At 52.6% G+C, this 15,657-nt stretch overlaps 5 protein-coding genes across 5 annotated transcripts; 2 read left to right on the forward strand and 3 right to left on the reverse strand.

The window, feature by feature from the left end:
* Positions 1-316: 316 nt before the first annotated feature.
* On the reverse strand, positions 317-1,793 carry PG997_012368 (TruB family pseudouridylate synthase; the record flags this gene model as incomplete). Its single annotated transcript, XM_066816682.1, has 2 exons — positions 317-1,689; positions 1,757-1,793. 2 exons carry the CDS (start codon positions 1,791-1,793, stop codon positions 317-319), a joined length of 1,410 nt encoding a protein of 469 aa, XP_066662374.1.
* Positions 1,794-2,716: 923 nt separating this feature from the next.
* Positions 2,717-4,822, forward strand: PG997_012369 (uncharacterized protein; the record flags this gene model as incomplete). The annotated part of the gene is made up of 1 exon (XM_066816683.1): positions 2,717-4,822. One exon carries the CDS (start codon positions 2,717-2,719, stop codon positions 4,820-4,822), a length of 2,106 nt encoding a protein of 701 aa, XP_066662375.1.
* Positions 4,823-6,345: 1,523 nt separating this feature from the next.
* On the reverse strand, positions 6,346-8,884 carry PG997_012370 (uncharacterized protein; the record flags this gene model as incomplete). Its single annotated transcript, XM_066816684.1, has 4 exons — positions 6,346-6,631; positions 6,688-8,114; positions 8,172-8,604; positions 8,835-8,884. 4 exons carry the CDS (start codon positions 8,882-8,884, stop codon positions 6,346-6,348), a joined length of 2,196 nt encoding a protein of 731 aa, XP_066662376.1.
* A 1,546-nt stretch (positions 8,885-10,430) lies between these two features.
* PG997_012371 (uncharacterized protein) lies at positions 10,431-11,580 on the forward strand (the record flags this gene model as incomplete). The annotated part of the gene is made up of 2 exons (XM_066816685.1): positions 10,431-10,601; positions 10,669-11,580. 2 exons carry the CDS (start codon positions 10,431-10,433, stop codon positions 11,578-11,580), a joined length of 1,083 nt encoding a protein of 360 aa, XP_066662377.1.
* A 224-nt stretch (positions 11,581-11,804) lies between these two features.
* PG997_012372 (ATP dependent dna ligase domain protein) lies at positions 11,805-15,181 on the reverse strand (the record flags this gene model as incomplete). The annotated part of the gene is made up of 3 exons (XM_066816686.1): positions 11,805-14,100; positions 14,154-14,746; positions 14,834-15,181. 3 exons carry the CDS (start codon positions 15,179-15,181, stop codon positions 11,805-11,807), a joined length of 3,237 nt encoding a protein of 1,078 aa, XP_066662378.1.
* Positions 15,182-15,657: the final 476 nt, after the last annotated feature.

Consider the following 15,657-nt stretch of genomic DNA (forward strand, 5'->3'; position numbering starts at 1 on the left):
GCCTCGTCACCAGCAAAGCGCTTTGTAACTCGAGGGTCATTTGCAATAGGTAAGATTTGGTTTGGCGACCTTCCTTGTAGTGACTTTTGATTACCTCCCAACGCCTGGCTGATGCAATGAACCATGCCTTCTATCTATCGACTCTTTTCTATCAGCAGTCTTGCTATACTGTTTATTCCTTCCGGCGTCTACCGGTACGGTCTGAACGAGTCAACCCTTTTCTCGCTGCTGTGCAAAGGCAGGCAAAACCTCCAAGCCGTCCTGTTCTTCCTTTACGGCGAGCGATGGATTAGCCCGGGATTGAGATGTCGCACAACTAAGCACTGGCATCCTTGTCCTTGGGAGAAGGCGACTTCCTTTCCCTTGAAGATGGTCGAATGTTGCTTTTCTTTGCCGGACTGCTCGGGGCCTCGGGCTCCTCTGAGGCTTTTCGCTTCCGAGGAGGCGATACTTCAACCGACTTTTGAGCATCACTTTGGGCTGGTGTCGCCCTCGTGGGTGCTTGGGAGGGCGCTTTGCCGGACTTGGTGTTCCACTGGGCCAACATCTTCTCCAGCGGCGGTGCCCATGCCTCTTCGCCCTTGCTGAGCTCGTCGAATTCCAGACAGTTCTCGGTACCCAGCACAAAATCGCCTTGGCGACTTCTGCACAGTTCAGCCATCATCGCGGCCGATCCAACCTTGACACCCAAATCATGACAGAAGCTACGGACATAGAATCCTGACGTGACGGTCATCCGGATGCGCGCTGCAGCAGGACCCTTGCCATCCCATGGTGGCGGCGTGTTTGGGTCTGGAGAAGGTGGGATCAGATTCGAGCCTTTGCCCTGCTTAGGGGGCGGGGCATCTCCAAGTGCACCAGACATCATAGCAGGAGTGTTCTGGGCACCTCCCTTGTTGCGCTTGTTGCGCTTCTTGTTTCTATCGTAGACAAGTGCATCGACGCTCTCATCGGCCTGTCTCTTGAAGTCTTCATGGTCGGCCAAGGCCTTGCTTTCCTCGGCCTCCTCTTCGGGAGTGCGCTTCTCTTTCGTCATTTGGTCCTTTTCAATCTTCCAGACTTGCTCGGCAAATTGGCGCTCGAAAGTAGTGGCATCCTCAGCTGGCCAGCGATGGTTGTGAGTGCCGGGCTCATACCATTCCACCATTTCCAGCTCGGTGACGTTGACCTCTCTGGTCTGTATCTCTCTCGGGATGGGCTTTCCCTCTCGGGCATACTCGTACAAAGGCTTGCCTTCCATCTTCAGTGCTGAGTACAAGGGAGGCATCTGTTGCAGGGTTCCACGGAAGGAGTTCAGGGCCTCTTCCACCATAGGCTTGGTAATGTGGTCATATCCCGTCTTCTTCAGCACTTTCCCTACGCGATCGTATGTGTCTGTGCTTGCGCCAAACAAAACGACAGTCTCGTAAGTCTTGGTGCAGTCCAAAAAGGACTGAAGTGACTTGGTGCCCTTTCCGACGCCCAGGATCAGTACGCCAGTGGCTAGAGGGTCCAGAGTACCTCCATGGCCCATCTTGACCCGAAGGTCATTCTTGCCAAACCCGCGCCTCTTCCTCCTGTTATTTGATTCTTGAGAGCGTTTCGACGCCTCTTGTTCGAGCATGGGCTTGAAGAAGCCGGAGGGGTTGAAGTGGTGCTGGCAGTCTCGGATGACTTGAGCAGAGCTCATGCCAACAGGCTTGTTGATAGCTAGAGAAATCGGGTCGCATCAGTATGCGCCGTGGTGCAAAGAGGGCCGAGGTTGGAATTAACATACCGAATACGCCATCGAGAACAGGGCGCGACGCTGCCATCTTCAGTAACTGCGCGGGACCTCTCATTCGCGAGGTAGAGCGGGGGGGATTTGATGCGATTCTGCAGTAGCAGGAAACCCTGGGCGGCCAGCTACAAGAGCAACGCAAATAACCGCGGCCGAAGTTTGGACAGCCGAGTTACTTGTAGGACCAACTAGAGAGATTGCGCTGAGCAATCGCCTGCAACTGGTTCCAAAGCCGGGGTTTTCTATGTTGCGACTATGTGCCAGTGAAAGCGCCGCGATTGAAGCAGCACTGCGTGTCTCAGAATTCTCCCGAGAAAAGTGAAAGCTTCCTGTCGCAGCAGAGGGAGGTCCCACCTGCTTGACAAAAAAAGCAGGGCCCGTTAGGTCTTATCGCTATCGATTGGCGCTCGGTACCCCCTTGAACCTTCGTTTCGTCGTGGAGCCCCTCTAAAAATATCCCTGCTAGGCCTGCTCAGACAGGAAGTGGAAGTTGCGGGTATTAGTACTTAAGTACTTGGTGAGATGGCGGCTCGTCCGCCAGAGTCCGTGGTGCGATCCCCTCCTGGTCGAGTAGAGCTACTTACAGGACAGGCCAGGCCTTGGGATGGATGGATCTATTCCAGCATTGGAGCTCCTGCAAGCTATTCTCGTCCAATTCAAAAGGTGACAGTCGCATGCCCGGCCCATTAAGATCCAACGCGCCGCATCGCGCTTGTTACTCGCGACTTGGTGCCGACTATCACCTACTTCTCACTTCCGTGCAATACTATAAATAATCATTCCACCACAATCACACGGCCATGTACCCCGGTCCTACCACTGCCGATCCATGCCGCCGTTTCTCTTTTCGCACCGTCTTTCCCATATCGACCACCTGGGCAACATAGAGAGCCTCTTCATTCGTCCGACTTCTAGCCATTCATTCACCTGCATGCTTCTATCCCCACCTCCACAGTCATGGCTGGCCGTCGGAGGTTAAGGGCCGCTTCGACCTCAACTGTTGCGACGGTCGACGAAGATGCGATCCGCTTCCAGAAAGAGAGTACCGTCCTCAAGCCTGCTCACTCTTCAGACGAAAATGAGTGGCCATGCTTTCTTCTTGAGGACGCCACAGTCTACAACTCTCGTGGCGAGATAGCCAATCTTCTCCATGCCGATACTGAAGGCCCATTCGTCATTCGCGGTCACTTGGTCATTGATAAAGACGATGTCATATATCGTAAGCCTGCTATCATAGTCTACTCCAAGAACCGAAGCTCACATTACCATGTTATCCCAGTGCAGAAAAGACACGCCAAAGACAAATCCGCCTGGATTGAAATCCCGACATCGACAACCTACTCCATCGGTGTCAAGGAAGATGACATTCCTGTCATATGGGCCCAAGGTAACTCGGGATGGTTTGAGATCGCCCCCTCGGACCGATATGCATCCATGGCAAACACCATGTTCGAGGCCGTCACCCTTCATTACAACATCATAGCCCAGTACGAGGCAGAGCTGGATAGGGCCATTGATGAGGAGGAAAAGAAGCCGAGGTCAAAACAGAAGAAGCTGCAGCTCAAGGACATCACACTCGATATCGACAATACTCTCTTTTTCTACGCTGTGGCTGTGGGTGATGGCGTCACCTATGAAGAAGCCATCCAAAGATGCAAAAATCATGCCATGTTCCTTTTGTCGCAATTCCCTAAGCATACTCAGTTCTACAATTGGCTCAGCGGTCAGGTACCGGATGTACTACAAGCTGCAAACCAAAAGCTCAGACTTGCGGCGGCTGCTACGAAAGCAGAGCCAGAGGCACGTGCTTCGCGGCAGAGGACGGCAGACTCGGATACGATCGAGTCCAAAGCCAAGGGGAAAGGAAAAAGTGTGGAGAGCCACCCGGCACCGAGGAGCCTTCGCAGCAGCCAACAGGTTGAATCACCAGTGGTTGACTTAACCAGTGATGATCAAAAACCTTCCAGGGCAAGATCTAGTAAGGGCAGACAAAAGTCAACGCCTGACACCACGGCGACCTCTGACGCACCTGCCGATGTAGAAATGCACGATTTTGCGCAAACCGAGATGGCCTTACGACCGCGCACTCCTGCACCTCTGACATCACAACTGGACCCGGGTTTGCCCACATTACTCAATGTTCTCAATGAAGAAAGAGCCAAGATATTGGAAGACCTGGGCCACGGTAAAGGCAAGAAGCACCCTGATGACATGAATCATGGGACTTGGCAGACGAAAATCTACATGGCCTGCAAGGTGCAGAATTATAGCGCCAAAGAAGAAATATTCACGTACTTTGCCAAGGACTTGGCACACAGTCTGGGCCCGGAGTGGCACAAGAGTGCATTGTACAAATGGGCCAAGGACAATGCGAAGTCGAGACCTACCCTCCAGCACATCACAGAGAAAGACATACACGCCCTTACAAGACGCCAGAAGGCACCGGAGAGGGCGAAACCGAACCCCAAAACTCCAACTGGGGCGGAAACCAGTGGAAAGGTTCCCATCAGGAGCGGTCGTCCGAGTGGAAGGGCTGCCGGCTTACGCCCATCCCTGGGAGGCAAGAAGCGTCCCAGAGGCATGGACAGCGATGACGGGATGGAACTTGACGATGGATTGCCGATCAGGAAAACGGCAAAGACATCCGAGTTCTTCACCGACTCAGAGAATCCCGACTTGGACGATTCGGCGTCGTCTGAAGACGAAAACGTCGAAGGTAGTGACACGAAAATACTAACACGTATTGCCATTCATGCACAGAGGATACCTTCGATGAAAGCAGAGGGGCCCAACAAGACATGGACTTGCGAGGAGCCCGATTGCGACTACTTGGTTCGTAGTGCTGATGAACAAGAAGGTCAGGACCTAATTCGGAAGCATTTTGACGCCCATGAGAAGGAAGCTAGCGAAGAAGCGAAAGAACTCGAACTGAGTAAAATAAACCTCGCCATGACAGAGGGACAGCGAGGCCACATGCCTATAAAGTACGCTTATATCCCCCTTTTCTTATTCAAGTTTACTATTCCCCGTCTACTTGATGATTCCCACATCCAGTACCTGTGAAACCAGTCTCAAGAGCATCGCAGCACCCCCAAATGGCGGCACTGTATCTGCCATTCTACTGCATTGGCTTGATTGGTGGCACTGGCTATGACAACGCCCTCCCTAATCTTGTTTGCTTTACTTCGTTTTGCACATTCTTTGACACAGCGACCATTGCAAATTCAATCGGCTAACAACCACATCTAGCCATCTTCTTGACAAGATCCGCCGAACAGGGGAGCAAAAGAGCCAAACGAAGATCGGTGACCGCGTCGTTCCGCAGCCCATTAAGCGCTCATTGCTTATCTGATCAACGGGGAGTTTGGCGTGCTTTTGCGAGGGGCTTGCAATCCCTCAGATATCATCCGTCACTTTCGTCTACTTTCTTCTTCTCACATTAATGCATTATACGCACGATACCTCTTAGTACGAAACTGGCGATTGGCCACATGAAGCAAGCATGCAGGCAAGCGAGTGATTATAGGGAGTTTATCGGCGTTAGGTATCTGGACGAGCAACGGTCATGCGCACCGTTTGCCCAGGTTGATAATATGCTCTTTCGGATTCCACTGTGGCCATAGTTGCCTAGCAGGACGTTGCACTTTGGTCCTGGGGTGGCAGATGTAGGGGTCTAGCGAGGGCACATCGGGCACGATTCTTAACGAGTAGCTAGATTTTGGGGCAGATACACTCACAGGGACGGACGGGTCCGAGATGTGTTGTCGTGTGTGGTTCATTTAGTGAGGTGATCCTCACTCACTGCCGCTCCGAGTCACTCGGACTAGGGAAGTCGATAGCATATATATAGCACATGAATGATGAAACTCGCAAGAAAGAAAGAAAGAACTATCAGCTGTGTGTCATGTGTATAATGTGGCGAGTTCTCGTAGACCACCCACCCGGCAAGTGTGAACTAGTCACCTGGTACTTGGAGAATATCCTGCCCATACAAAGGCCCCTCCTGCGGAGCCGCCCCCTGGAATTACAATACATCAACTTCCACTCAATGAAAAGAACAGGATCTAGAGTACCGGCTTCTGACAGTACACACATCAGCATCATGAAGTTAGACTCGCAGGTAAGTATTGTCCACTAATTGTTCTTTTCGCTACATAGGTTTCAGCGCTTGCTGTAATACACTATCTTGTCGCTCTTTCTCCGTCCAAGGTAAGAATGGCTTCCGAATCCGGCTACCAACGTACTCAAACCTCTACATGCAGACGGAGAGACATGTATTCTTCTACAGCTTGTTTCCCCTCAAGTGGTGTAACATGTTCGTTCATCTTTGTCTTTTCCATAGGCGAGCACACTAATTCGTATTGGATTGTTATTTTCCCCACCACCAACGCCTTCGCCTAAAGATTCTTTGGTCTGCCATTGCTGTGTCACGAACCAAGCGCGGGACTGTCATAGTCCTTTGCGGAACACGTAATGACTAGGTAGCATGGGCCTGTCAACCGGAGCTCTAATGTCGGATAACCTCTGGTCTGGACTCGACAAGGATCCACACCGGTGCCTGTGATGACAGTCTCCATCCAGTCACGCTATCTCCTGGCGGCGAGGTAGGCCACGGCATGTTCCCACGCCTTGCGATCGTTGGCGGGGATTTGCTCATTGCCAAGTGTCTTGATACCTTCGTTCAGTGCGACGAAGAAGGCATCAGCAATCTTCAAGTCCTTGTGAAGGTCTGTAGCATACGGGACGAATTTGCCAGGGAAATCCGCTCGCTTGCTTGCTTTCACCTCGGGCGGGTCCGAAGGCTGGATATCATCCAACAGGGTCTTTATGGCGATGCCCAGAGCGACGTCCGTATCCATCAAGAAGGGGAGTCTATTCAATCATCGGGTTAGCATTTTTGTCCAAGGGATTGTGCGAGGGTCCCTTACCTTTGGCCCAAGGTTAAATAATCGGTCCTCTCCTTCTTTCCCTGGCCATGGAGGAGAAGCGATGTAACAATAGCCTCCACAAGATCCCGGTTTGCTTCCCGAATGGATGAGCTCAACGAGCGGAAATGCAAGAAGTTCTTGCTCAGTGGTCCGGTGTAGCCGTTGGCTTCGTGGTGCAGCTTCAACAGAATGGCGCAACGGCTGATCAGAAGCAAGCTTGCCTTGTCTTGGTCACTGCCGTTCATCGGCAACCCGTTAAGTTCCGGATGTTGGTTGCGAGTGTGCAACAGGTCGAGGCGGATGAGCTCATAAGCGAGCAAAACAGCATCTGCCAACTTGTCTTCGGGGTTCTGAGCAACCACCGGGGCTATTGCGTCGAGGGACTTCGCCAAAGCCTCTCCCCACACAGTGAGTTGGTGGTTGTCGTTGACATAGCCCCGTAAGTGGAGGAAGCGCCAGGTGACCATAGATGCGACCATGTCATCGGAATCGATGCCCTTTATCTTCTCCTTGCTGATTGTTGCCTTGGCGAATTCGGCATTCTTCAGCGCAGAGACCTCGAACAGGATGGAACCATGCTTGGCATTCGGGAAGTGCTTCTTGACAGTCTCCTCCTTAACAGACCACGTGTTGGCCTGCTCGATCGCCTTGTTGCCCCCACTGCGGTAATCGATGGCATGAGAGTACTTTTCGTCAAACCAAGTCTTGACATTGACGGGCTTGAACTGTATACCACGATTCAGACGCGGCATGATGAGACCCAGAGTCTGTTCCCTCAAAGGCATCAATTGGGTCGTGACCAGCTTCTTGTACTCTGGCGACGGGACGCCGTCCAGAGTTGGTGCGACGATAATCTGGCCGTGAGTAATCCAACTAGGGACTCTAGCTCCAATGAGACCAGAGTTAACGTAATGCAACAGCTCTGCGGGTAGCTGGTATCCAAGGTACTCATAGTTGTCTTTTGTCAATGTGTCGAAGTTGTGGACCGTGGTCTCACCGGCCTCGGTGATGTAAATGAAGTGATCAATCGTCATACGGGCCTTATGGTACTTCTTTAGCCAAGTGGGGTCCTTCTTCTGAAGAATGTCGCCAAAGGAGGCGCATGCGGACGCAATCTGCTTGTCCGAAGTTCGCAACATATTGACTGCGTCTATGACTGAGGCCGGCTGGTGTGGTGTGATACCAGTATCCTCGAGAGGCGGAAACGAGGGCAAAAACGAAGTTCCTCTCATCAAAAGAGCATCAACGAACATGGACTCGCCGACATTCAGGCTTTTGATGATGTTCTTCTTCGAGAGAGCCGTGAACTTTCCAGTCTCCCAATCGATGGAGCGAATGATGAAGTCTTTGATCGGGTACAGCAGAAGCTCCTGCGATCCCATTATGCCGGAACATTGCTCAGACTCGATCATGTCGAAATAAGTGAGCTATAGAGGTAAGCAACTGTATGTCCACAGGTCGGGAGACCTTGACTTCTCACTCACCTGGGCGCATGCATTGAAAGGGGGCACCAAGAAGTGCATATCGCGCTTCTTCAGAATACTCTGAAGCAGAGGGAACAGGTTCTGGACGGGGTATGCTCCTCGACTCGTGCCAAAAGCAGCGACAGCCGAATGGGCCTCGCTTTTGAAGTAGAGATCCCAAGCCTCATCCGTCTTGGCATTGGCCTTCCTGCCTCTCTGTACCGAGACCTCATCCTGTCCTTCGACAGCCTGGCCATTGAAGATGAAGAAGGGGATAGTCTTGTTGGCGTCCCAACTATCGAGATCGACCTCAATGTGACTTTCGATGCCGGTCAAGCCTCCGAGAGCGGGGAGCAGCGGCTCGTGGAAGGGGATGTTGTCGAGGAAGAGCTGCAGGTAGTAGGACGCATCGACCGCGACGGCATTGTCCTTCAGCTGAGATATGTCGGCGGACCTACAGTGCACCACAAGGTTAGAGAAGGAGTGAATGCTTGCAGAATGCGGTGTGACTTACTGGGCTCGATCATTGATCCATCCATCGTCGTATAAGACCGATACTGGGCATCACGTCAGTTGGTCTGAGTGGGCAGGAGAGCTTCTACCACTGTGCGACTGCTCGAACATCCCGCCCCAGCGCAACGAATGAAGCGACACAAGACAACCCCGGCAGCGGTTTCAAGCAACGGCGCCACTAGGCCAGCTGCGGGAGGCTTCAATCCGACGGTATCGCTCATGGTGGTGCCGTAAGCGAGGACTTGTGGTAGGTAGCGAGCTCGCTCCGCAACAGCAGAATGCGCCGGAAGGAAGACGGGGAGGTTGCAGGTAAGGGCGCTACGGCAGCCCCGTTGCGCTCAAGGGAAGTGCTTACCGGGAGGCATTTTGGCCATTGTGGCAGCTCAGCACCTATGCCGGGGTGGTTGTCGGCCAAGAAGAAGGCAGTTTATGGACGTCGGTCGTTGTGGTTGTCGGTGTTGTTGCTTCGAGGTGGTTCGGGTCGAGGCTGAAGCTCCAGACTGGAGACCGAATGTTGTGCGGGAAGGGGGAGAGGGAGTGACAATAAACAACGGAGCTGGCCGGTCTAGAAACAAAACAAAGGTACATGTAGCCAAGTCAAGTCGCCCGTCGTGTTTAGGGGAAGAGACCTCAGGTAGAGAAAGGAACTGCAAAATGCAGCTTCGGAGCTGGGAGTTGGCAAGTGTCGGAGGTTCAATGTCAATCAAGCTGTCTTCTTGTGTGACCTCGCTCACACGACTCTCACAAGTAGCAGCAACCTAACCTAGGACCGGAACGGGATCGCATGGATGGGGGACGGGGCTCTAGAATGATGGACATGGACCCTTTCAAGAGGCTCCAGAAAAAGAGGCCGGCCGGATGTTGGTGTTGTTAGGAGCGGGTAGTGGTGCTGTACGCCTGTCCAACCCCTGTCCAACGCAAGGTACTGAAGGCTAGGTACTGGGCTTGAATTCGGGCGGCAAGCCAAGACCTAAAGGCCTAGCATCAAATCAGTGCAGCGATCAACCATAATTGAAGTACCTAACCTACAGCTTCGACAGCACCACAGCACCAACCGAGGGGTCAAAGTCTGGGCACTACCAGATCGTGAACACCAGCATTGAAGTACTTCACCCCACCACCATGACCTATTTGTTACTTGTTGCACTCGTATCGGATGCGGACACTCAGCGTTTTGCAGAAAACTTACAAACAACAACAGCGAGACATTTGAGGGAGAACAGAACTCCCTCCATCATGGACAGAGACAGCAACTAGCATTCATTGGGCAGTGACACAACTACCTGTAGGCTAAGCAAGCGGGTAAGTATAAGTAGATAGATGCACGCTGCATGTCTGCATGCATTGTACGTATAAGTACGATAGCGATAAAACTCGCATTGCATCCTGCTGAGTGCAAGAGCTGTCAGCAGCACTTGGTGTGTTTTACTATCCCGCAAGGATATAGATAGACTGCACCTTACACGATCCATTCTGTGACTCCCGGGTGTATTGGATCTTCGCTACAGGGGGTTCCATGAACAATACGTAACGTAACCTCTAGATATTGTGATCAATAAGTTCAAATCTCCATTCTTATCTCTGCCACCCGCACAATCACAGCAGCTATCTCGTCCCTCAAACGATAGGGAGCCCATCGTATTGTCCATAGGCACGCATAAGCCAGTGACATTTACATACTCGCGCATAAGTATCACACACACCGGCATCCTTCTAAGCACTTGATCTCACACATCTGACGGAACTGCCCTCAAACACACAATAACCATGGCTGCTGCAACACCGGTCATCCCCATCATCGACATCTCGACCGAGGGGTCGGGTGAGCTGGACGTAGCCAAGGCCCTCGTCGACGCCGCAGCCGAGCATGGCTTCGTCTACATCAAAAACATGGGCAAGGATATAACAGCCCAGCAGATCAGCAATGCCTTCGACCTGGTAAGAAGAGCACAACCCCTTCCCCAGTTGCGATACACCTAACCAACCTACCAACCCACCTGCCTAGTCCCGCGCCGTGTTCGCCTCCCCTATAGAGGAGAAGCAGAAGTGCACCATCCAGAAGAACAACCAGGGTTGGTCCGGCATGCACACCGAGACCCTGGACCCGTCCTCGCAGCGCGTGGGCGACTACAAAGAAGCCTTCAACTTCGGACCCTTCACGCCCGCGCACGAGGCCCAGCAGCCCCTGCCCAACACCCTCGCCGCCGCGCAGGTGACCGAGATCGCCCAGTTCCGCGGCGCCTGCCACGCGCTGTGCGAGCGGCTGCTGCACCTGTTCGGCCTCGGCCTCGGCGTGACGCCGCCCGACTTCTTCGCGGCCTCGCACGCCCCCGACAAGCCCTCGGGCTCCATCCTGCGCTTCCTGTACTACCCGGCCCCCGCGGCGGTGTCGGCGGCGTCGTCCGTAGAAGCGGGCGAGGTCCGCGCGGGTGCGCATTCGGACTACGGCTCCGTGACGCTGCTCTTCCGCCTGCGGGGCCAGGCCGGCCTCGAGATCCTGACGCGCGCCGGCACCTGGGAGCCTGTCCCGGTGTGCCCGCCCGGCACCGAGGACGACCCCGCGCCGCCCATCCTCGTCAACATCGGCGACCTGCTCTCTTACTGGACCAACGGGCTGTTGCGCAGCACGGTACACCGAGTCACGTTCGAGGGCGACGGCAGTGGCGGGAAGAAGGTGGCAGGCGAGTCCAACAGCGAGCCGCGATACAGTCTTGTCTACTTCTGCCACCCCACCAACGACACGCAGCTGACTGCCGTGCCCAGTGAGAGGGTAAAATGTTTCAAGGGCGGACTGGCTGAGGCCAACGGTGGAAATCCGTATGCAGAGCGCAAAGTTTTGACTGCAGATGAGCACCTGAAGATGAGATTGCAAGCTACGTATTTGCAAATGTACGAAAAGGACGACAAGCCAACTTAACTGGCCACAATCAGTTTGGAATATGCAAAAAGCAAGTAAAATCGACATGAGATTCGCTTCGTCTCCAAATATGCTCCGTATCATGCAGTTCGGCCTTGCCGCCGATGGGTATCTATCTATCAAATGCAAGTGAATATTGACACAACGTAATGCAATGCCTCGTGTCTCATGTCCAAAATTAGAATGACCCAGCCCTTGCTCCTAAGCCACTGCCCAGAACGTCGTCATGCAATTCCAACGTATCTTTGCCTCCACGGATCGAGGCCTTTCTGTACAACCCCTGCCTCAATGTTCGCGAAGTCCTCCAGTATTTTCCAGTCATATACTGCCACCCATTCTCGTTTCCCATTCCTCCTGGTAAGACCAGCTCTCTCGATGCGCTTGAGGAATTCATGAGTTGCTTCGGGACGTCGTGTCTCTACCAGACATATTTTGCGCACCCGGCCGCTTTTGACAATCCGCTGTGTTTGCCCTAGCGTATCTGAGGCAACCCGTGGTGAACTCGTGAAAGATGCCTTGGAACTCGGTGGTCTATGTTTCCACGCTTCAGGGTCGACCTCAAAATCGACAACTCCATGAGTCTTTAACAGGTCCTTGGTGACCCAGGCATAACTACTTATACACGGAGCGAGTAGAATGGACGAGTTATTAAAAGCGCACTCGGGTCCTTTATGAGCACAGCCCTCTGGTACTTGTGCTTCCGCGTCATTCGTTAAAGCGGCTGGCTTTTCTGGGCGATCTTTGTGTGGTGTGGACATGCGCTGCGGCGGCGAAGATGGCAGCTCATTTGCCGTATGGAAAGAACCGGCTGCTGACGAGACCATTCCATTCTCGCCAATTGGCGATGATGGCATGGTCTGGTGTCTGGCCCGAACGAAAAGGGCGGAAGCATTCTGGATGGAAGGCCTGCGGTCCATAGGCGACTTGTTGCCGTCAATGCTACCAAGCGGCGGACGATCTCGAGGGGGGCATGCGAGAGAACTGGTAAGCGATGGCCTCGCAGGGTTTGTGTTCTCATCGTTGGCATCCATAGGTCTCCGCTGCTTCTTGGAAATAGGATTGGTACCAAGGGTTTCTGATGTTCGTTTACCAAATCTTGGTCCATCATCAAGACTCACGACATCCGTCGAATCAGCTGGATCTTTGATCTCAATGGCCGAAGATATGGGTGGCGTGGCTAATCCCCCAGCTGACCTACCAGATTTATGACCTGGTCTGTTCCGAGGAGCCATCTCGTTAATAGGTTCCAGGGTCATACTCATAAGCCGGTCATTCCTAGTCGACTTGACAGGGGATGGGCTTGGCCGGTCACTGCTTGAGATACAGGTCGAAATTGTTCCCTGGCTGAGTTTATCGACGGCCCGTCCCCGTGGATCAGCAGTCTCCAGGGCAGATATCCAGTGGCGCATTTCCTGGCTGTCTTCTAGTTCGGGCGCTTCAATCGCAGTGTGAGCTGCCTGCTGAAGCTCTGCAAAACTGATCGTATCAAGATACGATCTATCAAAATGAATTTTGCTGACATACGGAAATCGCATGCTCCAGGATCGGGAATTCGACTCCTTGTCGAATGAGAAGCATCTGATGTCGAATACGGGCGGGTTTAAGAAGACTTCTGTCGGCTTTGTGCTGTTACCCGTGCCTCTGAAGTCCAAAACGAAAGACTTGTTATCGTTGAACGGGACTGCCCGAGGTTCACACTGCGTTCGCAATGTCTGGAGAAGAGTTTCGGGTAGCTCTACGATGTTCGTTACCACGAATACTGGCTTCTCACTCCTGGCCTGGGCACGACCTTTGTTCTCCAAGCACCCAATGAAGAAGTGTGTCCACTTCAACTTAGGGATATTGTAAGTTTTCGCTTTGGCGGCATCACACGAAGCTCCAATGACAGCGAAGTCTCCAACATCGCCCCAGCCCTGTACATATTCCTTCTTCATCTTGACGACACATGAGCTGAACCGGCTCTGACGAAGGCCAAAGTCGAAATACGGCTCGTCAGGTTTCAGGACAAGACCTTCACCCTTGCCTACTATACATTTTGCAAACATTTCGCGTAAAGTAGAAGCCGCCGAATGCCGGGAGAAGGAAATGCTCTGCCGCTGTACAATCTCCGCGTACCCCTTACGGCATGTGATAAGCCTTTCCAGCCGTTTGAATCGTTCAGAGTGTTTCATTCCCAACATTGATTGGGTGTCCGCCAAAAGTATATCGTAATAAATGATCATGAGATGCTCATAATCATGTCGTCTCTCATATGTTAGACAATGAATCAGATATAGGGAGGGCACGGTGTACTGACTGGGAATCATTCTTGCTTCCGATGTAGGATCCAGAACGAGAGACGTGCTTGCGAATCTTATGAAATGGGAGTATTTTGTTGTCCTATTTCGGTCAGTACAGGAACAGTCGCCAGTTGGGAAGCAACATACCTTTGTACTATATACTACGAGTTCGCCTTCAAGGATACATCCTATTTTGAATGGACAATCCTGCTGCCCTAGTCTCAGCGAATCTCGAATGGCTCTGTTTCACGATTAGCTATCAATATTTGTGGGCGAGAGCTTAGGAGGACTCACGAGTGAAGCCGTCGCCGGTCTTGAGTACTGTCCTTGCCACTCTTGGAGAATATCTGGATCGGAGTGTGTCTGTTGCTCAGATCCACATGAATCTGGCAATATTCCCCGTCAATCTTCTGCTCGCAGCTTACTTCCCTGCTACCAATAATATCCAGGCAGTTCTTGATACTTCTTGCCTTGAGCCATGGCGGACGGCCGACCTTGGTACCTAAGACTGGCTTCATGAGACTAGCGATGACTTTCGGGTCACTAGACGACGAGCCGAGGTGCTGCAAACAGTCGGTTGCTACCTGCAAATCGTCTCTTACTTTAAGCATGCGGGGTAGCAGGGCATGGTAGGCACGAAGAATGACGCGTTCTTCAAGAACGATCGGTTGATAGTTCTTCAGAATCAATCTTGCGAACCACTTGCCATCCCGAGGGCTGAGGCGAGTAAAAAATTGGCCCAAGACATGGTTGTCTGATTGTGGACTTCGGCTCGTGTAAGATGCCCTGATGGCCGGAGAACTGAACCTGCAGCCCGCGGCGACCCTTGTAAGCGCCTCGTCGAGATCTTCCACTGTCACTTCTCGTTCAGGATGCTCAGAGTTCGGCTGTGGTCTCGTTTTAGTACTTGCTTATCACAGGCGAATACGCCATCAAAGCCGAAACTAGTGCTCGTGTGTTGTGACATAACTTACCGCACGACTCAGAATGCTCTCTACACAATCGCCTAAATCAACACCTTGCCCCGGCGTTTTATATCTGCGCAACTCCTTCACCCTTGAGCTGCCCAGGATCAGAGCCTGGCCAACGATGCTCTCCAGCCGCGGGGCTTGGATCCCATACACGCGATCGGTTCTACGCTCCGGCAAAAGCGTGGATATGACGGCACAGCCGTTGGCAGTTGGCGCATCGAGACGGATACGGTGTTCGTGGAACCAGCGCTCGATTATTGTACGACTTGGCGTTCTCTCTTTACTGGTCGAACGTGACTCCTCTTCCAGTTGCTGCAAGAGATCGCAGACGTATCTATATGGGAAAGGCATGTTCCATAGGGTTGTCGCCAATCATGGGGAGCGAATGAAATGAAGCGAAGGGTAGGAAAAAGCAAAGAAAGCGACTAAGAAAACGGAAGGTGCATTGCAGACAGAAAGGACCTCTGCAGTGCACCACGCGAGGCGTAGTCCGAGAAAGAGATGACTTGGCTTATGATGATGCCTGGCGAATATCTTTGTTCATGTGAGACGTCAATGGGAGGCATCCATCCCACCTGCTGCTGCACTGCATGTAAGTAAGTTGGACTTGTGAGACGCGTTTTATTGACCAGCCCCGCGTAAAGTGCTTTGGCTAGCAGAGACATTGGCGTGGGGCTTTAAAATAGCATAGGCACAGCAAGCTTGCAGCACTGGACAAACTCACCTACAAGACAGCAATCCAGGTGAATGCAACGCCAGTTTGACGGTTACCACACTTGTTCTTGACCCTTTCCTTGTTAAATAAACTGAAATGCTTATGCGATACT

Source organism: Apiospora hydei, assembly GCF_038363865.1.
Source record: "Apiospora hydei strain CBS 114990 chromosome Unknown utg000009l_segment0_segment0, whole genome shotgun sequence".
NCBI classification, from domain to species: domain Eukaryota; kingdom Fungi; phylum Ascomycota; class Sordariomycetes; order Amphisphaeriales; family Apiosporaceae; genus Apiospora; species Apiospora hydei.